Below are 25,543 nucleotides of genomic sequence, written 5' to 3' on the forward strand. Positions count from 1 at the left end.
ATCCGAAGACCCCATCGTCAGCTCCCAACCCAACGGCAATATTATGTTGCCTGCTGCATTTATCAGTACACTCGGACGTCTCTTATCCGGGCACCTTGGGACCGGGCACTGCCCATATCTCAGATTTGCCCGTATCTCAGGATAACTTGTCTACCATGTGTCATAATCATTTTTTGAAGAAGTTTATTTGGAAGGTATATATTGCACATGTTCAAGATACAAAAGGAACCCATTGATAAAAATATGTGGATTACATAGGTTGGCAGTGAAAAATAAGCACTTCCACATACGGAAAAGTTCCAAACCCCAAAGTTCGAAGCATTTGTGATAGGAACTCAAGCTGAAGGTGCCCGGTAGAGAGACTTGCCCGTATCTGAGGCGTCCGGATAAGAGGCGTTTGAGTGTAGTACGAAGGGAATACTATGCCTGGTTTACTGCCACTCAGTTATCGTGCACAACGTACTTGGTTGGCATGAGAAATTTCCGTGAATGCAATGAATGTAGTTCCACGTCTTTCTAGTGCTACTGCTTTGGGCAAGAGAGGGATGTCACTTACTATCAAACATGTTATCCTGCTTGTGTGAGTATATTGAAACAATTATGGTTCACAGTTGAAAATTGAGGCACGGCTTACAATCGGGGAAATGCAATGTTTATAAATTGTTGTCCCGAGTTGTACAATCTGCCTAACTTACGGGCCGTATTATGATTCAGCGCAAGCATAGTACGAGTACATTCTGTATCTCTTTGTGATCTCTCTCAGTATCCTGTACTCCTAATACAGCCGTTAGTGAGCCCTAGAGGGTAACATTCTTCCAGGAGTGCTTCACAAGGTCTGATTCGGCTTTGGAAAGCCGATACTTTGACTTTTTGCAGGGATCATGGAGGGCATCAGTCAGTGTAGCGTCATTGCACAATGGAAACTACCACACTGTTTGCACTTTCACAGACTGAAAAGTGACAATTTGGTCGGCCCAAGTTCATCACCTCTAGTACAACTACAATCATTGTATGTTACTTGTGTTATATGTTGCTTTGTATCACACCCAGGTTTAAGTCAGCTGAATGGTGGGATAAGCGGAACGATGAACACAGAGACGATCTTCTTTTCTCCCCCGGATGGTGTACCGGCACCTGGCTACCCAGGCTTTGTCTTCAACCTGCCCTGCACAGTTCAGTTGACCTTGCAACAAAGTGCCACTAGCTGCACAAATGCGCCTTTGCAGCATCTTCCACCATTTAGTCTATCTGGTAGTCCATGCACTGCAGCAGTGCTGACAGCTGTTGTCACCAACAAACTATTTCAAGCAAACCGCATCACACTGGCTGGAGGTAGTACACCTATAGGTGTCATTCGACTGCTCAATGTAACATCGCTTGCCATGGAAAACACTCTAACTCTGCTGAATGCCTCGTCTTCATGCAGTAAGTCTGAACTTACTTGGGTGAAACATGAATGAAATTTCTTTAGTGTGTGAGCCCCACAATATGACTGTAGCATCGTTATCTTATCTCAGGCTATCAGCACACCAGAAGAGAAAATATGCCAATTTAGAGCCTGTGGCGGTGGTGTTTTTTTCAAGGCCTCAATATGCGTTGCCAGGGAACCTCGGGTGGTATATCAGTTTTAAAATACTTTGCTTTCCTGAATTAACTATACGTGGCATGAGCTGCAAAGGCACAACTCTACACAAGTCTGCTCTACCGGTATGCGATCTGAATCAAATTGATCAGTTAAAGATAATAGTATGTTGCCTGTGTATTACCATCGGACTTTGAGTTGCCGTAAACAAATTGCTCTGACTTCTCTGTTCGAAATCTCTGTCCATGGCTACTGAGCACAGTGTGAGAAGTGGAAGTTTGGATATTGAGCGCAGTGTGAGCAGTGGATGTGCGGGTATTGAGCACAGTGTGAGCCGTGGAAGTCACCTACTGGATACGAATGGCAGTGCAGTGATAGCCGATGATAGAATTGTAATATCTGTGCACTTTATTTCATTTGCTATTCTGTAGGTGTGGTTAGAGAGACTACAACAGTGATATACTACTCCTGTTCAGGAGAGCAGAATGCAACATCATTTACGTACACGTGCAGTAGTGCTGATGGTCCATGTCACATTCCGCTGAAATGTACAAACGGTGAGATCATTGATTAAAAGAAAGGACACAATGTTACGAGTTATGACTAACTGTCCACTAACGTAACCAGATCATATACAGTCAGCAAGTTGCGTCGAGTTATAGTGAGACCGGTATGTCCAATTGTCTTACTAGCTTAGTTTCGTCATCATCCAGTAACTTTCGGCATTCTTTCTTGCCGTGGGACTTAGCTTGTGCTCTTCTTCGATGCGCTGTCCCTCCCCTCTTGGACCTTTCCAAACTTGCGCCTTCCAAGTTGGAGGCTTGTTGGTTTGCGCCTCGTAGATCTGTTGGAGCTAGATGCCAGGTCGTTGAATTTCTCAGTACTCCCTGTTAGTCTTATATATTGTTGTGGTATTCGATGATTTTATTTGGTCTGGTTACTTTGGTGGACAGTTAGTCATGACTCGCAACATTTCTGCCCTTCCTGTTTATCCAAGATTGCATTGGCTCACCATCTGCATTCATGTCTTCGCTATTTCTAAGCTTTTTTTAAAAATTGCCAGACCTGAAAAAGTCAAATAATTCACCTTGAGGCCGCACCGAAAAAGTCTTTTGTTTCGGGTAACATGGCCAGAGAAATACTGGTCGGTCTGTCGGTTTTCTTCCCTCTTTTGCTGATATTTTTTATTAGGGATGAAACTGTTCGGGTAAGGAACCATTTTTGGAACTAATAATAATAATTTGAAACTCGGATGTTAAGCCATAAATAAATGTAAAAGAGAAAAGGACATATGGATACGAGTTTAGAGTAACTCTCCATCACTGTAACATGATACTATATACAGTCAGAAAGTGCAATAACTAGGCACAAAACTGACAGAGTACTGAGACATTCGACGTCCTGACACCTAACTTTAACACATCTCCGTAGCGCTAACCGACAGCCTTCCAACTTGGAAGGTTCAAGGTTATGGAAAGACCAAAGAGGGGAAGGCAAGCGCAACGAAAACGAGCAAAAGCTACAGTCCCAACGGAACAAAGAATGTCGATTGTTACTGGACGATGACGAGACCAGTACGATATTTGACAAAGCGGTCTAACTACAATTCGAAGCAGCAAAGTAGCACACCACCCAACTTGGGTGGGTCATAAATATCAAAGATAAGTAAAGAAAGGGAAGCTTTGCGAAAACGAATTGTACAAGCCGAAAGCCAAACTCCTACAGTACTCCTCATGCATGACATTGTGATGGACTAGTTGACTACAAAACAAGTTGTTTCACACGACGTACGTTTCGCCGTATGGTTCGTGACGGCTCATCAGGTGTGCAATTTGAAACTCGGATGTTGAGCCATAAATAAATGTAAAAGAGAAAAGGACATATGGATACGAGTTTAGAGTAACTCTCCATCACTGTAACATGATACTATATACAGTCAGAAAGTGCAATAACTAGGCACAAAACTGACAGAGTACTGAGACATTCGACGTCCTGACACCTAACTTTAACACATCTCCGTAGCGCTAACCGACAGCCTTCCAACTTGGAAGGTTCAAGGTTATGGAAAGACCAAAGAGGGGAAGGCAAGCGCAACGAAAACGAGCAAAAGCTACAGTCCCAACGGAACAAAGTATGTCGATTGTTACTGGACGATGACGAGACCAGTACGATATTTGACAAAGCGGTCTAACTACAATTCGAAGCAGCAAAGTAGCACACCACCCAACTTGGGTGGGTCATAAATATCAAAGATAAGTAAAGAAAGGGAAGCTTTGCGAAAACGAATTGTACAAGCCGAAAGCCAAACTCCTACAGTACTCCTCATGCATGACATTGTGATGGACTAGTTGACTACAAAACAAGTTGTTTCACACGACGTACGTTTCGCCGTATGGTTCGTGACGGCTCATCAGGTGTGCAATTTGAAACTCGGATGTTGAGCCATAAATAAATGTAAAAGAGAAAAGGACATATGGATACGAGTTTAGAGTAACTCTCCATCACTGTAACATGATACTATATACAGTCAGAAAGTGCAATAACTAGGCACAAAACTGACAGAGTACTGAGACATTCGACGTCCTGACACCCAACTTTAACACATCTCCGTAGCGCTAACCGACAGCCTTCCAACTTGGAAGGTTCAAGGTTATGGAAAGACCAAAGAGGGGAAGGCAAGCGCAACGAAAACGAGCAAAAGCTACAGTCTCAACGGAACAAAGAATGTCGATTGTTACTGGACGATGACGAGACCAGTACGATATTTGACAAAGCGGTCTAACTACAATTCGAAGCAGCAAAGCAGCACACCACCCAACTTGGGTGGGTCATAAATATCAAAGATAAGTAAAGAAAGGGAAGCTTTGCGAAAACGAATTGTACAAGCCGAAAGCCAAACTCCTACAGTACTCCTCATGCATGACATTGTGATGGACTAGTTGACTACAAAACAAGTTGTTTCACACGACGTACGTTTCGCCGTATGGTTCGTGACGGCTCATCAGGTGTGCAATTTGAAACTCGGATGTTGATGTTGATGTTGATGTCGTGTAATACAACTTGTTTTGTAGTCAACTAGTCCATCACAATGTCATGCATGAGGAGTACTGTAGGAGTTTGGCTTTCGGCTTGTACAATTCGTTTTCGCAAAGCTTCCCTTTCTTTACTTATCTTTGATATTTATGACCCACCCAAGTTGGGTGGTGTGCTGCTTTGCTGCTTCGAATTGTAGTTAGACCGCTTTGTCAAATATCGTACTGGTCTCGTCATCGTCCAGTAACAATCGACATTCTTTGTTCCGTTGGGACTGTAGCTTTTGCTCGTTTTCGTTGCGCTTGCCTTCCCCTCTTTGGTCTTTCCATAACCTTGAACCTTCCAAGTTGGAAGGCTGTCGGTTAGCGCTACGGAGATGTGTTAAAGTTAGGTGTCAGGACGTCGAATGTCTCAGTACTCTGTCAGTTTTGTGCCTAGTTATTGCACTTTCTGACTGTATATAGTATCATGTTACAGTGATGGAGAGTTACTCTAAACTCGTATCCATATGTCCTTTTCTCTTTTACAATAATAATAATAATAATAATAATAATTCTCGACTACGTTCCAAAGGGAACTCACGACAATGGAGTGACAAAAAGCACTGCGGCAAAGAGAGAAAAGAGAAGATATAATATTTGACGAAAACAATCACGGTGTAGATTTCACATGAGTTCCAATACACCACATCAGCAAAGCTCTTTCTTAAAAAAATAAAATTATAAAAAATAAAATAAGATAAATGAAATGAAATCATTGATCATCAAAGTCGGTCATGTGTGTCCACACCAAAATCACAGCCGGCCATGTGTGTTCACACCACCGCAGAACAAATGTTACTTCACTTCTGCCGGTCAACTGCACAACTTCTGAGGGTTTCGAGGTGCCGGCTCGTCTTCAATGCGACGGCGGTGAACTTGACGTCTTGCTGGAGGGTGGTGACTAAACAGAACCTTGGAGCTCCCCTCCTGTGCCTCACAGCGTCCTCCATTGATGCTTATGCAATCATTGCTTGATTGCCTGGTGTCAATGATGGCTGGCGTAGGATGTGTCCAAGCAGACGCCATCTCGCTCGCTTTGCCATAGCGGATATTGGCTCAGTGTGAGCAAGCTCATACAGGTCATCATTCGACATGACACGAGGGTAGAAGATACCAAGCATATGCCGAAGTTGCTTGCGATGGATCTTATCCAGGGAGTCTTCCAATGCCTTAGAGAGGCCTGCGCAGCCAATATTGTACGTGAGGATAGGAAGAACGTATACGTTGTAGAGTGGTACCATGGTGTTAGTTTGTAGATGTTGCCGCCGAAACCAGATCGCCTTCATTCGACCAAATGCCACAGCAGAAAGACCAATCCTGCGTGTCACATCGTGTGCAGTGCCAAACAGAGAGCCCAGAGTCCTGCTGCCTCTCCATAGCTCTTGACGACGTGCAGTTGTGTGGTGCACTGCTGCTTCTGAAACTGGCTCTAGGTACATCCTGACCCATTCCGTTTTAGAAACATTGACTTTCAGGTCCGACTTGTCGAAGATGTCCTCTGCAAGTGCCAGAAGCTGACGGAGGTATATGTGGGACGTTGATATGAAGTCAGCGTCTTCGGCATATGTTGTTTCCAGTGGTAACTGCGCATCGGCAGTCGGTCTTGGTGGTAGTGCTGATCGAAGATCACGTAGTGCAGCTTCGAGGTATACCGTAAACAGTACAGGTGAAAGTCCGTCTCCTTGTGGTATTCCCTTTGTGGTTGGAAATTCAGGAGACTTAGGTGATTCTATCTTCACCTCAAGTGTCGTGTTGGCCATGAGGTATCGAATGATGCGTACCTCGTCGTCATTAGCAATCTGCTCACTGCTGAGTACTTGTAGGAGCTTCTCTCTGTTCACAGTATCAAATGCCTTGCTGAAATCAAGGCCGAGGACATGAATTTCTGAACTGAGTCTCTCCACAATCGACGAAAGCCACCTGTGGCACCAGACTACATCCGCCGTCGACCTGTTGCAGCGAAAGCTGGACTGCCCGGGTGAAAGGTACTTCTCCACTCTTGGACGGATTCTGTTCAAGATAACGAGAGAAAGGCTTTTCCTGAGTGATGGGAGCAGGATGATCGGACGGAGATTAGCAGTAGGGCCCTTGAGCTTTCCCGGCTTCTGCAACGGAATGAGGGTGCCTTTGCCGACTTCGATGCCTTGGTGTGTTTCGAAAACGTTGTTGAGACTTGATGATATTAGCTTGGCTGTCGCGGGTCCGCTATACTTCAGGAGCTCTGCTGGTAGATCGTCAGGGCCACATGCACGTCCATTCTTGAGGCGCCTAAAAGAATGCGCGACCTCATGCTGTGTGATAGGGCAGTCTAGGGGCCTTGGAATTTTTGGAACTGCCAGCTGAAAATAATCGGGTATCCGTTCCGTCAAATTTCAAACCGAAAGTCGAAAAATCTCGTTCTCGTACGAATACATGTACACGTCAAGTCTGCTCAAGATTTAAATGTCTTACCTTACGATCACCGCTCTTCCAAAGGGTTCTCCTGGTCAATATCGTCTTCGCACAAGGACTCTCCGATGTTTCGTTCTTGCTCGTAAGAATGTTTTCTGAAAAATAATTGTCACGAATGCATTTTTTTGTCTGTCTGGAGAAAAGTGTGCATGGTACTGATACCCGAACCGTGGCAAACTATGCTGGCATTAGGGTGCCCGAACATGAAAAACATGAAACTGTTTCACCCCTATTTTTATGCATGTCAGCTCCAGACCGGCATGGTGCGCACATACAGCATGTGTAGAGGGGACGGTTTCAAATAGGACACCGGTTGCAAACCGGAACGGACTCAATATTCACTTTCTCTATTGGTATTTTGATTAGAAAACATATGTCACAGTGAGACTACTATGTGTTATACTCCGAGCCAAAATTTCATGGCTCTGCGATGACCAGAAGCGCCATATCAAGCAGGTGTGTTTTTGACGTGTTGCTTCGCACTGCGACTTGAGTTTTACGACTTTCGAAAAATCAACTTCTTGTCGCAGGTAAACAGCGGCTCGCCTCTCGCCAATAAAGCACCGCATACCAATCAAAACTAATGGAAGCACACACAAGGCTTATTGTTACTCTGTACTGGCCGTCGTGGAGCGATAGCAATTACCTAATTTCAGACCCAGAGTGAATTTGACGTGCACTCTAAAACGTGTCCGGTTTGGAGCCACCTCTGATTTGAACTTTTTTGAAGCGAAAAATTGGGCAACTTGGAGGCAATGGGTCAACACAAAGGAGTGGCTCAGTTCGATTGACTCTGGCCCCAGAGCAAACTTCAACATGCCAGTTTCCTTCCACAAACATATTTCGAGTGAAAAATCAACGCTGATGATCGGTTTGGGTCTATACAAATTTGGCTGTCAAAACGTCCCGGTATCGAGCCGTCTCCTATACAGGTATACAGTACACAGCGCAGATAGACAATGTGTGGTCGCTAAAACAGGAATACATGTACATGTACATAGCATTCTCAATCAACAGCTCAATCAGACCACCAGGAGCAGTCAAACTGGTTATACTCAGACATCGAGCAGAGCAGAGCTCCGAGACGTTGAGCATCAACACATCAATGATCATGACATCGCTCGGCGATCGTCGCAGGCCAGGAGCTACAGCTTCCTTTTGCTCCAATGTGAAGAGAAAGAATCGGCGTTCAAACTTCAAGTCATTTGGACGTCGATTCTTTTTCTTGGCAAATTATGTCCAACAGACTCTTGTAAGCACCGTTGCTGCTTGACCCGGTTTCGGAAGCAAACACTGCTTTGAAGCGAGTGACGCCTTCTGGATGAAGAGTTCCCAACAAAATTGCTTAGGGTATGTGACTCTAACAATGCAGCTGTTGATGACAGTCCAGCCGCCGTCAACTATAGTGACAAAACTGCAGGCAAGATCGTTTTGCCACTATAGTTTCTGAACTAAAACATGTCAGTGTCGAAAACGTTACGATTGGAGAATCAGGGGCGTGGCACCCGCAACGACCGGTACGACCATGGCCGTACCACTTTTCGAAAAGTGTGGTCCTTCCGAAATGTGCAAAAATGGAAGTTTCCGGAGGAGGAAGGAGGAAACTGTAGTTATCACCAACCCTCACCGCGCCCAGCTCACGCCGCTACGGCGTGCAACCGAGCTGAGCGCTCTGCCGTGCAGTACGGAACTGTCCTCAAGCCAGTCACATATTTGGCAGCCCAGTGAGCTGTCTACCGGATCGCAGCGTTTAGAAGCGCCAAATGCGGCAGGGCCAGTCTCAGGCTGGTCGCGTAGGCGGCAGACCGGCGGGCGATCGGCAAGGCTGCATTCGCATTTGGATCACCGAAGTGATACAGGTGCTTCGACTGCACCCCATGGCGCATCAGGGAGGCATATGGGGCCCAGGCAGCCCGCCCGTAAGCGCACCACCGTATCAGGTATGCGCAGGTGGAGCAGCAGAGCAAGATGTGTGCCGGACACTCACCATCATCCGGTCGACTTCATGGTTGTGCGACTGTACACAGCCAGCACGCACTCATTACTTGCTATTGCTTGCAGAAGGCCAGAATTTTTTTGCTCTCGTTTGCTCTAAAGCTAGTTGGTTTACATGGTTTATACCCGTACCTGAGCATGGATCCTACTCAGCAGCAGATCGCTGGTATTCCTCGTTTGAGACCGCAGCGACGGCAGCGTCGGCCCTGACCAACAAGCCTCGGGCGATGAGCATGCCGGCCGAAAATTCAGGCATGGGCACTGTCGTGCATGACCAGTTGAGTTCCTTGGAGGCGCTATGATGCCAGCCGGGGCGGCACATGTGTTGGTGGAAGGGAGACGATTAGGACAATACGGCGTGCGGAATACTTCGAGCTGGCCACAATGCTTCCTTCCTGTCCTGCCCACACGCAGCCAGCAGCCAAACGTGTTAGAATCGATCAATCCGATGGCAGTCACTGAGTGAAATTGTCATTGGCGGCTCCTCTTCTGGCAAGAGAAAAACTTAATCTCTAATCTACTGGGTCGAGGCCCGGCAGACTTCCGGCACCATCGCGCCTTGCAACACGAGCTTACGCCCTCTGGGGCCCTAAGTAGTCCGACAAGAAATCCATACTGCACGGCGACAAAAAGGTAGTTGGAGCAGTCTGGAATCCGGGACTTGCCGAAATCCAACCGTGACGGAACTAGCCCACGTCAGCCCCCGCATGGTAGCAGAACACAAGGCTTTATCTCGTTGACTACCCATATTACGGCCACGGACAACTCCGCTGCGGACGTCTTTCACGTGGACGATTAGTCCATTTCCTCTCATCGGCTCCCTAATCCAGCTGCTGGACTCGGCTTAACTCATGCTATGTGGGAGCAACTACCCATGGCAGCAAACCGGCTGAACTTCTTCTCAACCAATGCGTGCCTCCTTTTTCATTCGCTGTGTAGTCTATCTCTCTCAGCACGCGTGCACACACACACACACACACGCACACGCATACATACATGCATACATACATACATACATACATACATACATACACACATACATACATACATACACACACATACCCTCTCTCTCTCTCTCTCTCTCTCTCTCTCTCTCTCTTTATCCTCCTCTCCTACATCCCTCACCCTGCTTCGCCTCTAAGTGCTGTCGCTCCCCTCCCCTTCCTACTCTCGTACTAGGTGGCATTACACCAAGTCTCAGCATATGGGGTCTACTTTGCTGTTTTGGGGCTTTGTTTGGACATGGCGAGCTGTTATCTTTTTCCTTGCGGTTGTCGTCGCTGTTGCCATTGTTGTTTAGATACCACGGCGAGCCGGCAGTAAGTGCCGGTTTTGGCGGGCTGGCGACCTTGTCTTACTTTCAGTAATTAACACTCTACCCGAGGTGCGATGGATTAATCCGTCACGACCGCGCAGGGCATATTGCAGACACACGTATGTGCGTTACACACACACACACACTCACACATTATGCGCACCCGGCGGGCAGGGCGAGTGGCCCATGCTGGTTATTCAGTTGTACTAGTGGAGGCAGGGGCAATTCCCCTTCGTAATCGCCCGTGCGGCGGAATACCCGGCGGCCTGATACGGCGGCTGTGCGAGCAAATGCAGGGGTGGTTCCCTTTTGAGCTCTGTTTGTGGCAGAGGCAGGGGCAGCGCCCCTAGCCCATCCGCAAGTTGACCCGGCGGTCCGATATGGCGGCTGACCCAGCGGTCTGATATGGCTGACCCAGCGGTCTGATATGGCGGCTATGCGAGCAAATTCAGGGGCGGCGCCCCTTTGCGCGTGTTGTTTGCGGCGGCATTGGTCAAGGCAGGGGCAGCGCGCCTCGCCTGGGTGGCGTTATGCCCGGCGCTGTGGCTATGTTTGCAAAACGCAGGGGCCGCTCCCCTTTGAGCTTTGTATATTCACAGCTATGCTTGCAAAATTCAGGGGCAGCTCCCCTTAGGGCCTGGTACAGCTATGTTTGCAAAAAGTAGGGGCAAAGTAGCCTTGTTGCCTCGTTTGTATGTAATCGTTTACAGCGATGCTTGCAGAAAGCAGGGGCAGCTCCCCTTAGTGCGCGGTATGTTTACAGCTATGTTTCCGGGAAAAAAGAAGAAAAAAGGGCTTGGAGCTGGGTATGTTTACGGTCACGTTTGCAAAATGCAGGGGCAGCTCCCCTTGGAACTTTGGATGTTTACAGCTATATTTGCAAATGCAGGGGCAGCTCCCCTTGGAGCGCACGGTTTACAACTATGTTTGCAAAATGCAGGGCAGCTCCCCCTTGAGCTTCGTAGGTTTCCTGCTAGGTTTGCAAAACGCAGGGGTAGCTCCCCTTTGGAGCTTTGGATGTTTACAGCTATGCTTGCAAACTGCAGGGGCAGCTCCCGTTGGAGCTTTGGAAGTTGGATGTTTACAGCTATGTTTGCAAATGCAGGGTCAGCCCCCCCCCCCTCCCCCCCCCCCTTTGAGCCTCGGATGCTTACAACTATGTTTGCAAAATGCAGGGACCGCTTCCCTTTGAGCTTTGTTGGTTTACAGCTAGGTTTGCAATATGCAGGGGCAGCTCCCCTTGGAGCCTTGGAAGTTTACAGCTATGTTTGCAAAATGCAGGGGCAGCTCCCCTTGGAGCTTTGTATATTTACAGCTAGGCTTGAAAAATGCAGGGACAGCTCTCCCTCTGAGCGTGGTTTGTTTGCAGCTGAGATGGGGAGTGCAACCGAAGATCTCCTTTCGAGCTTGCTTGTTTGCATTTGCTTGTTGGCACCGTAGCTCGGGCACCCAGCAGGTCCTGACTGGCCTCTAGCGCATACTCCTGGCCCCAGCCACATTTATTGCCTGTTGCAGGATAGGGGCCTCACCCCATATTTTTTGGACGATCGGCGGGCGGGAAGCCGTCATCGACCTAGGAGGCAAAATACAGGAATCACTGAGAAACTAATAATTGTATACAACGCGACAACCATTTGGCTCGGTTGTCTGCTCGGCTGGGGGCACCCAGGTATCCCCCTCGTACGAACACCACCCGTGGAAGCGGACAAGTTGACGGCGTATTCAGTAGTGCCCAGCACCAGCAGGACCTACCAATCAGGGGAAAGCCTAGCAGTCCTTCATGGCAATTCCCTTGGTAGACCCCCTCAAGCTGACACAGGATCTGGCCGCCAGGAAGGGGTCTGTACGGCAGCTCCAGGTCGCCGGAAGGTGGTCAGGGTTGACCCGCAAGAGATGCATGTGTGGTGGAGCCTGTGACTAAACGGCCACCCCTTGGGGCCAGAGAAAGCGGTCTTGAGGGCAGGTGGTCCTTAGTTAGAGGCTTGCACCGCAAACTATGAATGTGAGACCGTCCGTGCCCAGCGAAGGGGTCCGTAGTACCAGGCGGGTAGCTAGTCACACTTGTATCCAACATGACAGCCCTTTGGCTGTTGTCTGCCCGGCTGGGGGCACCCAGGTATCCCCCCCCCCCCCCCCCCCCCCGTGCGAACACTACCCGCGGAAGCTGACAAGTCGACAGCGTATTCGGTAGTGCCCAGCACCAGCAGGAGCTACCAACCAGGGGAAAGCCTAGCAGTCCTTCATGGCAATGCCCTTGGTAGACACCCTCAAGCTGACACAGGATCTGGCGGCCAGGAAGGTGCCTGGACAGCAGCTCCAGGCCGCCGGAAGGTGGTCAGGGTTGACCCGCAAGAGATACGTGTGCGGTTGAGCCTGTGGCTAACGACCACCCTTGGGGCCAGAGAAAGCGGTCCTTAGTGGCAGGTGGTCCTTGGCTGCAGGCTTGCACCGCACAACCATTATGAATGTGAGACCGTCCGTGCCCGGCGAAGTGGTCGGTAGTACCAGACTGGTCGCTAGTCACGGTGGTCTTTAGCTACCGGTTTCAGTCATTGTATACCGAATCAGGCATGCCATCACAGGTCTACAGCGAACAGCACAGAGACCGACGGGACCAATAATAGGGGATAGCGTGCGGCGAGGCCACCCCCATTATTTTTGGGAGGCACAGCTTCATGTTAGAGCAGTAAATAGCAGTTAGGGACTCAGCTGAGTCAAGCTGGACTCAGCGTGTCAAGTTTGGCCTAAAACAAGAAGCGAGCTATCCCCAAACAGTTGTGTGGTTGTTGTGTGAGCGTATATGCAGGTCACGTGAGGGGAGAGTGATAAATGGAAGTTTCCGGAGGAGGAAGGAGGAAACTGTAGTTATCACCAACCCTCACCGCGCCCAGCTCACGCCGCTACGGCGTGCAACCGAGCTGAGCGCCCTGCCGTGCAGTACGGAACTGTCCTCAAACCAGTCACGTATTTGGCACCCCAGTGAGCTGTCTACCGGATCGCAGCGTTTAGAAGCGCCAAATGCGGCAGGGCCAGTCTCAGGCTGGTCGCGTAGGCGGCAGGCCGGCGGGCGACCGGCAAGGCTGCATTCGCATTTGGATCACCGAAGTGATACAGGTGCTTCGACTGCACCCCGTGGCGCATCGGGGAGGCATATGGGGGCCAGGCAGCCCGCCTGTAAGCGCACCACCGTATCAGGTATGCACAGGTGGAGCAGCAGAGCAAGATGTGTGCCGGACACTCACCATCATCCGGTCGACTTCATGGTTGTGCGACTGTACACAGCCAGCACGCACTCATTACTTGCTATTGCTTGCAGAGGGCCAGAATTTTTTTCTTTTTTCGCTCTTTCCCTTCTTCCAGGCACGGCTTCATGTTAGAGCAGTAAATAGCAGTTAGGGACTCAGCTGAGTCAAGCTGGACTCAGCGTGTCAAGTTTGGCATAATACAAGAAGCGCGCTATCCCCAAACAGTTGTGTGGTTATTGTGTGAGCGTATATGCAGGAGTCCGCGGTCACGTGAGGGGAGAGTGATAAACGTAATAAAAAAATCAGGATCCATCGATATGCATATGCGCATCAGACTTTGACCTTTTTCTAGACTCGTAGATCTGTTATGCATCTGCAGTCGTATTGAGTACTATACTCGACTCGACTGCACAGTACACTGCGCGAGAAGTGTGCCAGAAGTTCCAAGAACGCAGGATTTTGTGTCTTTTTTACAAAATTTTCCCGGGGGAGGTCCCCGCACCCCCCTCCAACTTCCAAAACCCCTCCTACGCCCCTGAGAATAGAACCACCCTGCAACAAATCCGACTCAATCGAGTCATCTCGAAACAAAAGGACTGAAATATCTAGCCAGAGCTAGGAAGGAAGAGCCTTGGCCTGGGCTTGGCACAACGCGAAGTCCGAGCACGCACACTACATGTACATACGCATGGTGTGCATGCATGAATGCAGACAAAAAACATCGGTCGGCGCTCAAAACATCAGTCGGTCGGGTTACCCGAAACACTTGAAAGGACTTCTTCGGCCTGATCTGTATTTTGTTCTCTGCAGTTACATCATGCCGGAGCAATGGAACTCAAGGATATAGTTTTGACATACTGTTCCAGTGTCCAGTGACTGGCAGGAACATGACAGCACAATGTAGAAATGAAAGCAGCCCAATAGCTGGTGGCTCTGGTTTTGGCTGTAGTAATGAACCACCAACACTGCCTAGTAAGTTAGATTCCTGGGATTATCCAGCACTTCAGTCAAGCAGAGTCTTTCATGGACTTTGTAACACATCCCCCTTGTGTCTAGAGATATGAGTAAACTGCTGGTTGGAAAATAGTGTTACTATGAATGTTTTTATTTATTAGGTTAGCACAAGTCCTTTGTGAACTGATGATGTGTCCTGTTCTTGGGATAGCTATGATCCTAAAACTGTTTCCGATTCGCCTGATTGTAAAATTAATGTACTGCTGAGTTGTGAATGCCTTGGTATTGTATGTTATCTTTGCTCCTATTTAGGCGGATGTGCTGCTGCATCACTGCCCCGTCTTAACAGCAATTCTGGAAATTTGTCTCAACTCAATGGAAGTCATGTGAATATCACGTGTTACAAGAATTTTAGATGTCTTGGTCGGGAATCCGTGGTTGTGTCATGTGCGGAGTTTCAAGGAAATTGCTGTCAGCCATGTAAGTAAATCATCTCTTGTTGAGAGTGAAAAGAAATGAAGAACTGGAATGCAAAACCCACTAAATCCATTTTGTTGCTTTTCGGATAATGGCCACAAAAGGATTCATTCTATGTGCAGTTGTATCTAAATCTGTTCTGAAATGGTTCTAGTCAGATTTTGAATGTGAAATTTGGTCTGTTGGTGCCCCTAGACCTTTTGATTACACTGCGCTGAAAATGTTCTCCAATTTGGCACTTATCGGGTTGTGCATATCAGCTCTTCAAATGTTCCTCTATTCATTTATGATACTTAGTTCAAACAAGGTGTTTTCTGGTTGAAGTTGAGAATGTTTCAAGCCTCATTATTTTCAATGCATATAATTATACCACTGTGTGGTGGGTCTGATTTTTTAAAAGTTACTCACCGCTTTAGGAGCTGCATCGGTGCCCTAATCCATAGAGGATGTGTTGGCATTCCTACGGATGCGAAAAACTCGGCCTCCAGTTGAGTCTCACGCGAACGGTGAAATTAGATTGTATTTTATACCTACATGTACTTTCGCACGAGCTATTAAAGAAAGCAGAGCCATCTTCCCCAAACCAGTTGGTGAACACTGCTCAACTATCCTTCCTCAACCAAAGTGCAGGAATTGGGTTTGTCAGTGTATGCTTCATGGTATTGGTACAAGGCGCCTAGAGCTAAGGTCACATTCATACCCTACTCAAGATGCCATGCATACCACAAAGCGGTAGTATTCCTGAAGTCGCACTTCGATGGACAGAACCGATGCTTTAATAGAAGCAGGATAAGAAAAGAATATATGCCACCGCTACTGTAGTAGCCGCGGCTCCGACTTGCGCCACTGGCTTGCGGCTTGTCCATTGCTGATCTGGGCTCACCGTGAGATGATGTAGGGCAGCTTGGTCAAAGCCAGCATACCGCACTCACGGCCTGCATTTTGTTTTAAACTAACCGATTCTTCTTCTTCCTGCTTTGTTTTAGTGCTATGTTCAATTCTCCGTCCGCTGTCCAATGGTGCCTATGCACCAGCAATGTTCTCAAGGCGTGTGGGTAGCTCTGTCACAGTACAATGTGTGAGTGGATACCGGGTATCATTCCTGTCAGCACTGCCTCCAGATCCACCAACAACTAGTATCAACCTTACTTGCTTGGAATCAGGCAGTTGGTCATCGTCTGATCCTATTTGTCAGGGTAAGGTCTCAAATATTGAGGTCCTGCATAGAGCCATTCACGTACACAAAGCTGAGTTGCAGTTGACTTTGCGAAAGTGCTCATGAAACTCCCAGTAACAATGATACGAAGTGTCCTGCCATTGTGAACTTGTGTCAACGTCCACATACATGTGCCGGCATCAGTGATTGATATTGCAGCACACGTATTGTCATCTACAGTGCAGCGGGTGAAGTTGAGTTGTTATCCATAGCAGTGTGTGCTTTAGGATTGACTCTAGGATCATGTAATAGGTTTTTCTAGGATCATGGGTTGGCCAGGTACAACTTTACCTGTTACCACACTCTAAACCGGGTTGTCAACCTTGACTTGGGATTAGTTTATGAGACTAAGACTAAGCTGTGACCCTTGCTGCTATTGCAGTTTGTTGTAACCTCCATTCATGACATTGTAGCTTTATTTGAGCACGTATAATATTGTTTATTCACCTGTAAGTCACCAATCATGTAGGTTCACTTATGACCATCGAAGGAAAAACGTTTATGGATCACTTTTTTTAATTCATTTTTCACTGCACGATTGTTTCATGGTATTATGTCGGCATCGATTGTTCTTTTTGTCGCATTGTCTTTTAAGACTAAGCTTTACTGAATTTTTCTCCATCGCTCCAGTTATTGATTGTGGAACACCACAGAATCAAACATTGTCAGTGCCTGGGGAAATGTACGCCACATCATTGTCATCAAGTGGAAGTTCCAGCCTGGGCAGTGTCATGATGTATGAGTGCCCGCAGAGCTTGGTAATCAAAGGAAGCCAACCAGCAGTGAACAGAAGTAGCATAACATGTCAACTGAGTGGTAATTGGACAGGTGCAGTGCCAATATGTAATGGTAAGTACCGGATGTGCCAGTGGCTCTCATTTTGATGTCTAAGAAAAAACAGGTGTAGCCAGCATGAAAGGATGGATCAATTATGTTCCCAGTAGCCGATAAACACATATTTACTTTACACATTGTAAGAAAAGGGTTCAGATTATTTGATTGATTCTAAAGTTTTATCACAAAGCTAATGGGTCCTTTGCGCTCAGAAATGCGGTATGGTAACAGCATACCACACCAGCCGGAGTGTACAATGTACGGTAACAGCAATACCACACAAGCCGGAGTGTACAATGTCCCATGGGAGTTTTAGAACAGAGGAATGTGTCCTCTGCGGCAATAAAGACTCTATTGCTATTTTAAGGGTCGTAGACGAACCAGTTTGCTAAACCTGCAGCACTGTGTTGCATTCACACAATTAGATTGCATGATGTATAGATTCTGCCATTGCTGAATTTTTTCGCTCTTACCGCTGCCACTGACATTATCGTTATTATTGTTGCTTCAGATATATCCTCTCCCACTGTAGCGGCAACAACACAATCAACCACACAACAAACTACACCAACAGCAACGGCAATGGCAACAGCACAGACAACCCAGGTATCAACCACATCACCTCCCACATCACAAGCTGCTACCACAGTGGCACAGACCACGCAAAGACAAACAACAGCAGGAGGAATGACAACGCAACTATCCACAACCCTGGCACCAACAACTCGAGCATCCACGACCCAGGCACCAACAACTCTAGCTCTCACAACACAGGTATCAACTATGCAAGTGTCCACAACACGAGCAACGCAAGCACTGAGGACTATTCTGCCACGCACAGCTACAGCTCAAACATCACGACCCGGCACAGGAACACAAGGTCGAACAGCTCAAACACAGTCAACTGGATCAGCATCAACTTCATCCTCAGCATCATCTCTTCCAGCATCAACCTCCACAATGGAAGTTCAAACATCCGTAGGAGTAGTGGGGCCTGCTGCAAGTTCAGGTGAGAAATCTGATCATTTCTCCCATGAAATAGTGATTGTTGGATATCATTCTTATGATGATATAATTTATGAGCATTGAATTGGGACTTGTTTTCTGCATACTTGTCCAAAAACTAAATTTTAAGGCGGCATAAATTTGAGTCTTTCCTTTACTTATGAGCATTGAATTTTGACTTGTTTCATCATACCATGCCAAGAAAATCTCTGCTACTTGCACTTGCTTTCTCCTGTTCTGTGTGCAGGAAACACATTGGCAATAGGAGTAGGAGCAGGTGTTGGTGGAGTACTGCTGGTGTTGGTCATTATCATCATTCTGATTGTCCTGATCAGGAGAAGGTATATGTGTGTTTGTTTGTGTGTGTGTGTGTGTGTGTGTGTGTGTGTGTGTGTGTGTGTGTGTGTGTGTGTGTGTGTGTGTGTGTGTGTGTGTGTGTGTGTGTGTGTGATGTTTGTGTGTGTGTATTTGGTGTGTGTACATGTGTGTACGTGTGCATGTGTGTATGTGGGGGGGGGGGGTGGAAAAAAATTCGCAGCTCAAGTCAGAGTCGGCTAGAGGCCGAGTTTCCGCATCCGTAAGAACGCCACCACCATTCAAACATCAAGGCACAGATGCAGCTCCTAAAGTGGTGGGAGGTGAGGAGACCAGATCCACCAAAGTGGTCAAAGACCGAATATCCCATTCACTGCATCCATGCTTCCCTCGTGCCAGGCCACGAGTTTGTATATTGTATTTATTTAAAAGGATTCTCCAAAGGCAAATGGATGCTTATCACGGAAGTCTCCCACATAAATATCGCAAGAAAAATGGGGAAATGGGGAGAGGAGAGTGGAAGATGAAGCATGGGAAGAACTCATTGCGCGAAATCGCGCATCTATGAGCGACATCCACATAAACTGCTGGGACCATGGTTGTGCACTCGAATCTCATTCTGAGCACCCTTTTTTCTTCCTTTTTTCAGCCGTTTTTTTGCAAAAAGTCCTCGAGCTCGATTTTTTTTGATGGATCGTTCTTCAAGGAAAGACGAGTGGACAATCGATCAGCAGGGCCAGGGCCGAGGACGAATGCGTCTGGTTGGAGTTCTTGCGTGGCACAGGATGACCAGACACACATATAGATACATTGCGACGATCTAATCTGCACAGTGTTTCCTAATACCGCACGCACGACGGTAAGTACACTTCATGTGATTTCAAATTGTTTGTGATCTACAACGTCGCGAGCAGGACGGAAATACAGCAACAGCACGACAACCGTTATACCAGGCAGTAACCAACAGTCACCTCCGTCACATTCTCCAGATCAGAAGGCAAGTGAGGCAGTGAACATGAAGAAATAAAGTATGAAAGAATGAAAAGTGAATAATTCAAAAATCTCGGAAACGTTGAACGTAAAAAAACACTGAGAACAAGAAAAGTGACTTACTTCGATGGCAAAAGACAAAGCGAATGTTCCTCGTACGGACCTGGCTCTTGCGGAATCAGCCACACTGTGGAACCATGTGTTTGATTCCACAAGGGATGGCTACCTGCTCCTCACCAACCAGCCTCCACGACGGTGGTAAAGTCGCCAAAAATACGAAAGTTGAACATTTTGTGCATGCATGCAATAGAAAATTTGTGCTGAGTATGTCGAGTGGCCATTCGCACAGGACAAAGCCGTTGCGCAAGCTGTGACCCTGAAATTTCGTCCATTGGTAGCGAGGGTAACCCTGAGCTGGAAAGTGTAAGGGATGGCATGCTACACTCCCCCGCATACGCTTGACAGCACGATTTGAGGCGTGGAGTAGTAATATGCCAGTATCTTACTACCCCCTGATACCTGATGCATGGACGTCGTCATCTTCATCCCGCAGATCGAAAATGTACAGGTGTCGCGTGATTTCGCGCGATGGGGAAACAAGTACCTAAATATCGAGGTATAAAAGCAGGAAAGAAATCGACGAGGGAAGAAATCACCTCTGCAGATAATAGCGGGACATTTAGATGAAAAAACCCAGCAAGGATTAATTTCAAGGAAAAAAAATTCTCAAACGGAAAAGTTCGGAATTCCAGTCAGAGAATATCTATGCTGAGAGTAATGAGCCTTTAGAGCAATGCGAAAATTGACAGAGGACTGAACGCAGCGGATGTGTTCTGGAAGTTTGTTCCATTCCACAGATAAACTGAAGAGAGGGGATTTAAGGAAATGGGCGCCAGAACGAGGTAAAACTATAGAGGACGGGTGACGACAACTAAGGGAGTTCCCAAATAACAGTGGGTCGCAACACGGCTGGAAAAATTCTTCCGCTTCCAATCAGGACTTGCACCTGGTCTTAGACCATCCGGCATCCCACTATGCCTGGGAGGGGGGGGGGGTATGTAAGATATAATTATGTTATCCTTCCACTTAATCTCCCTTTTACCCAAAGAAGAAAACTATTACTTCTTAGTGAAAAAACTGTGCTAGAACATTAAACATTGGTTGGAACAATGAATAACCGTACTCCATACATTTGCACACTTATGAGAATACCTTAGCTACAGCATGCGCTTTTGCTTACATAGACTAGGCTTGTGCAAATGAATAGTTTTAGTACAGAGAGCTTCAAGAGCTTTTAACAACTGCTTGACATATCCTGCATTGCCACAGCACACAGAAATGAGATCTTCACTTCGAAATCCAACTCTCAGGCCTCCTTACCGTCATCCATGCTGTGATTAGAAACAAAGCCAGCTTAGGAAGTTTCACGTATGTCGAATTGGTAGTGAAAAATTGATAACATTGTTATAAAATAATGTTTCACTTTTTCTGCCCCCCCCCCCCTCTCCTCTTTGTAGGACCGGAGGTGGAAATGAATCCGCAGTGGCAGGTGGGAAGAGCACATCGCCAAGCATCAGAAGTAGCTTCTCCTCAATCAAAGCTAGAGACAACTATGACCAGGTGGTTCTGTCGAATTATTCAACTGGTGAGTGCCTACCGAGATTGCGCCACAACCCAGCTTCTAATTCTAAACACAGGTTTTAATTCTAAATACAGGTTCTAATTCTACTTGGTCCGGCTCATCGCAATTGTCGCTTATCTATCGCCACTAAGAACAGGAGTTTTTTTACCGCTCTGTGAAATTTCCAATAGGCATAGTGAGGAAGCATGATACATGAATACTCTCCGCCACAAGAAAAAAATTTCAGCGATTGAATCTGTTGAAGCGAGTCGAAGAAAGGAAGCAAGGTAAGCAAAATGCACGAAACAAATCAGCGAAGGAGCGCGTCCTTGCACTCACACTCTTACAGGTCCAGAGTTCATTCAACTCTCCATCACTCGAGCTGCCGCGCCGTTACATGAGCTGACATTTGCTGGTGTCTAGCTGCTGGCGTAGACTGGTACAGTGGTAGAGTATCTCTTGCTTTCTCAGCCTCTCGTATGGCAGCAATGGGAAAGGAACAGTTGTGGCTGTCACTTCGGTGCTTGAAGGAACCGTGGGCAGTGTGACCTGTGTGTCGCCACAGTGTGTTTCAACAAAGCCTTCGAATGAGGAATACAGGCCTCTCCAGACAGCTGTCATACGCTCCGCTGGATACGCTGACCACGACTCTTGTAATGCTGCTGCTAGGTCCCCAAAGCGACGGAACATACACGTCGGCCGGGCGCATCGCATCAAAAACACCTTTCTTCTTCAGCATGACGCTCATACTCCTCTGCCGTGCACGCGTGCCTGTCACGCTCTCCAGGATGTCAGTTGCCCCTACCACAGTTCCGGTCTTCGGGTCGCTGCGCTTGGACTTTTTTGGACACACAGACAGATTCCCACTTCCCAAAAAGTCGAACACATCGCGATTCAAAGCGCTAGTCGCGATCCTTTTTCTTTGGTGCCTCCTTTGATCTTGCCATCACAACCTCCCAAGCAAAAGTAAGTTAGATATCGTGATTGAACTGGGCTTTACGTGTCAAAAAGTGCGTGGGAGATAAGCGACAATTGCAATGAGCCGGACCAAGTAAACCCAGGTTCTAATTCTAAACACAGGTTCTAATTCTAAACACAGGTTCTAATTCTAAACACAGGTTCTAATTCTAAACACAGGTTCTAATTCTAAACACAGGTTCTAATTCTAAACACAGGTTCTAATTCTAAACACAGGTTCTAATTCTAAACACAGGTTTAATTCTAAACACAGGTTCTAATTCTAAACACAGGTTCTAATTCTAAACACAGGTTCTAATTCTAAACACAGGTTCTAATTCTAAACACAGGTTCTAATTCTAAACACAGGTTCTAATTCTAAACACAGGTTCTAATTCTAAACACAGGTTCTAATTCTAAACACAGGTTCTAATTCTAAACACAGGTTTAATTCTAAACACAGGTTCTAATTCTAAACACAGGTTCTAATTCTAAACACAGGCATGACATAGACTGTAGACATGCACATGATGGCACCTGTGCAGACTAATGTCTTGGTAGTTGGTACACAATGGAGATTGCACTTTTCAGTCACATTTCCTCCTGTGTACTGTCCCCCATGCCTTCAGTAAGGGAAGAAGAAGAAGAAGAAGGTAGACGACCTATGAAAAATGCCCTGTCTAATCAACCAACATTGGAGATGGTGGAATCTACCTTCTCACCGGGCTCCCAAGAGACCAGAAGGTAAGAAATAGAAACTTGTTTGTCACTCCCAGCCTGCCCAAGCAAAACACACATTTGCACAACAGAATGTCAACCGGTTTTGCTGCAATATGCATTACACTTGCACTTCACATTTTTACGCTAAACAATCATAAACCGAATGATCATCTTTTACATTAGAGCTGGGTTCAAGTTCCAAATGATTTGGATGGTGGTTACATTGGCATCAAGGATTGCTATATGTGTACGATAAATGTTGACGGCAGGTGCTTGGTGCTCATGCGCATGTATTCAGCCTTTCTCTTCGTCATAACGATAGTTAGATGAGCAAAATAGATAAGTACATTTATTATCTGCGGACAGAGCTGTTTAGGCCTGTGTAGACTCATCAGTGCAGCACAGAGGAAATGAGGCCGAACCTGATAGCAATGAAAAATAAGTTTTCCAAAGCCAGATTTAAACCAGGCCCGAACGTACCTTGCCAGAGTGCCCAAACTGACAAGTCAGTTAGCTCTGCATAACGCAAACAGCAAAGGCACTACCCCACACAAGAGTGCTCAACTGCTACAAGAGCAGGAGCGAAATACTCAATCTGCGGACAGAACTGTTTCGTCCTTTGTGGACTCATCAGTGCAGCACAGAGGAAATGGGGCTGAACCTGATAGTAATGAAAAATAAATTTTCCAAAGCCAGAATGAATGATAGTGAGCAACGAGGAGGACAATGGGCCGTAGGGGAAACAATGTGTTCACCCATGTTCATTCCACTATTGCCTTGGCACAAAAAATGTATGGGAGCGCAGAGCACTCGAACGATCGATTAGTGGCCGCATGTTCGCTGTGTGAGCTGAAAAAATCGAAAAATAAGTACGTGGGCTTTCATGTGCGAGGGGGGGGGGGGGCTGTTGTGTAAGGACAGACTTGTAGCTTTTCTTGGATAAACCAATTCAGGAAAATCTCTCTTTTGTTCATATTTGTAATGGTAGGTTTTGCCCAGTGTACACCATCCATCTACGTGTATTTCCTTTTCTGTTTCAGTGGCAGTGCAGGTGACAAAATCGCCACAACAATATTGTATCATGATATAGGTCCGGCATCTGTTGAGAAGAATACACCATATTACTCACCTATGGCGGGAGTGAGGGGGACGTCATCAACCGAAACAACTTCAAATCCTTCAGCGTTAATGGGTGCAGCTGCGTACGAAGAGATGGCTCCAATAGGCAAGAAAGAGGAACAGAATACATCACAAGTTGCTGCTTCAGTGTCTCCAGCATTAGTGGGCGCATATGTGTACGAGGAGATGGCTCCATTGGAAAAGAAGAAGGAACAGAATGCCGTTGATGCTGCAGTGTCTCCAGCATTAGTGGGTGCATCCGTATACGAAGAGATGGCTCCACTAGGCAAGAAGGAGGAACAGGATACATCACAAGTTGCTGCTCCAACGTCTACCAATATGTACGAACCGCTGGGTCCTGCTGGCGTGACAGAGCAATACCAAAGTATAACTCCTGCCCAGGCTGAGAGAGTACCTACCAAGAGCATGACGTCACCCAAGCCTACATCCATGTATGAAGAGGCCGCACCAGCAAGCAGGATAGAGCAATACGAAACACTCATTCCTGACGTTCAACGAAAGAACATGGACAACAGGACACCATACTCTACACCAATGCCTGCAAACACTGCCAGTGTGTATCAAACAGTGGGAGATGGAAGTCAGAAGGAGCAATACCAATCACTCATGCCAGATGTACGCAGGTCAGTAGCAGACAACGCTTCCAGCAGTGTACCTACAGCATCGACTGTTTACCAGGATTTGAACGTAATGAGCAAACAGGGACAATACCAATCACCAACTCCTCCACGGTTGAGAAAGCCGTCGCATGATCAAGCAGGGAGTTCATCGCCGCCTGCGTCTGGAGGTGCTTCCGACCGCTTACCAAGATCCACACAGTCCAAGCAAGGTCAGTCACAGTACAGGGTGAGCTGAGCACTTTCCATTATTAGTAAGATACTCAGACAGTCACATCTATATCAACTCTATAATTGCACGGCAGTGTGTTCTTGTCCTTCTCGAGTTCATTACACTGTAGTGTGCTCTTCGAGAAATCAAATGCACTCAGCAATAGGAATACTCGATTGTAGAATCTCTTGCAAGCTTAGAATGCCATTCATGAGGGCAGATCAAATGAAAATGTCAGCTTGTATTGTGAATAGAAGATGCTAACAGTCTACGATGGTCTAGCTCACACGGTTGAATATTGATATGTGCTTTACTCTGTAATCAGTGTCTGGAGAAGCCCAGAGAAGCAAGTTGACGCAAGATACTCAAGAAGTTAGGGCAGTGTCTCTTTCCTCTGCAACTAACCAGCCACCCAACAGGTAGTAGTAGTACACCCAATGCTGGGATTGTGGTGCATGCAGTTCAGAATTGTTTTCCATGTTCCACATTGAATTGTCCATGGAAGCTGAGAAACATGATGCTGCATCATCAGGTTTTTGCCTAATATGCCCATTTGTTGTTGAGAAATAAATAAATAGAGTTATGAGGTGACAGTCGGTGGATGGCAGTGTAGGCATATCCTTGGGTAAAGCTCATTCATGGTATAGGAAGGCTTGTTAGGAGTTGAACGAATTATCGAAGTAATGTTGACGCTCCGGTGATTGTATCATCTGATAATGTAGTAATCATTGTGTACCAGGAGTAGAGTATGGTACTCGAATGTGGCACGGCCCTAGTTCCTGGATTTTGCTCCTTGTCACTGGTTCATGGATCCAGTCTGTCCT

General features: G+C 46.9%; 1 protein-coding gene across 1 annotated transcript in view; it reads left to right on the top strand.

The window, feature by feature from the left end:
* Positions 1-25,543, top strand: part of LOC135805537 (mucin-2-like) — a 98,772-nt gene that overhangs the window by 8,432 nt on the left and 64,797 nt on the right. The window contains exons 6-14 of the mRNA XM_065319590.1: positions 1,051-1,425; positions 2,014-2,139; positions 14,473-14,634; positions 14,929-15,096; positions 16,080-16,289; positions 16,940-17,158; positions 17,655-18,152; positions 18,396-18,489; positions 20,971-21,098. Of these exons, the coding sequence (XP_065175662.1) occupies positions 1,051-1,425; positions 2,014-2,139; positions 14,473-14,634; positions 14,929-15,096; positions 16,080-16,289; positions 16,940-17,158; positions 17,655-18,152; positions 18,396-18,489; positions 20,971-21,098 (1,980 nt within the window). The remainder of the gene's footprint in view (positions 1-1,050; positions 1,426-2,013; positions 2,140-14,472; positions 14,635-14,928; positions 15,097-16,079; positions 16,290-16,939; positions 17,159-17,654; positions 18,153-18,395; positions 18,490-20,970; positions 21,099-25,543) is intronic.

Source organism: Sycon ciliatum, chromosome 1, assembly GCF_964019385.1.
Source record: "Sycon ciliatum chromosome 1, ocSycCili1.1, whole genome shotgun sequence".
Taxonomy (NCBI): Eukaryota; Metazoa; Porifera; class Calcarea; order Leucosolenida; family Sycettidae; genus Sycon; species Sycon ciliatum.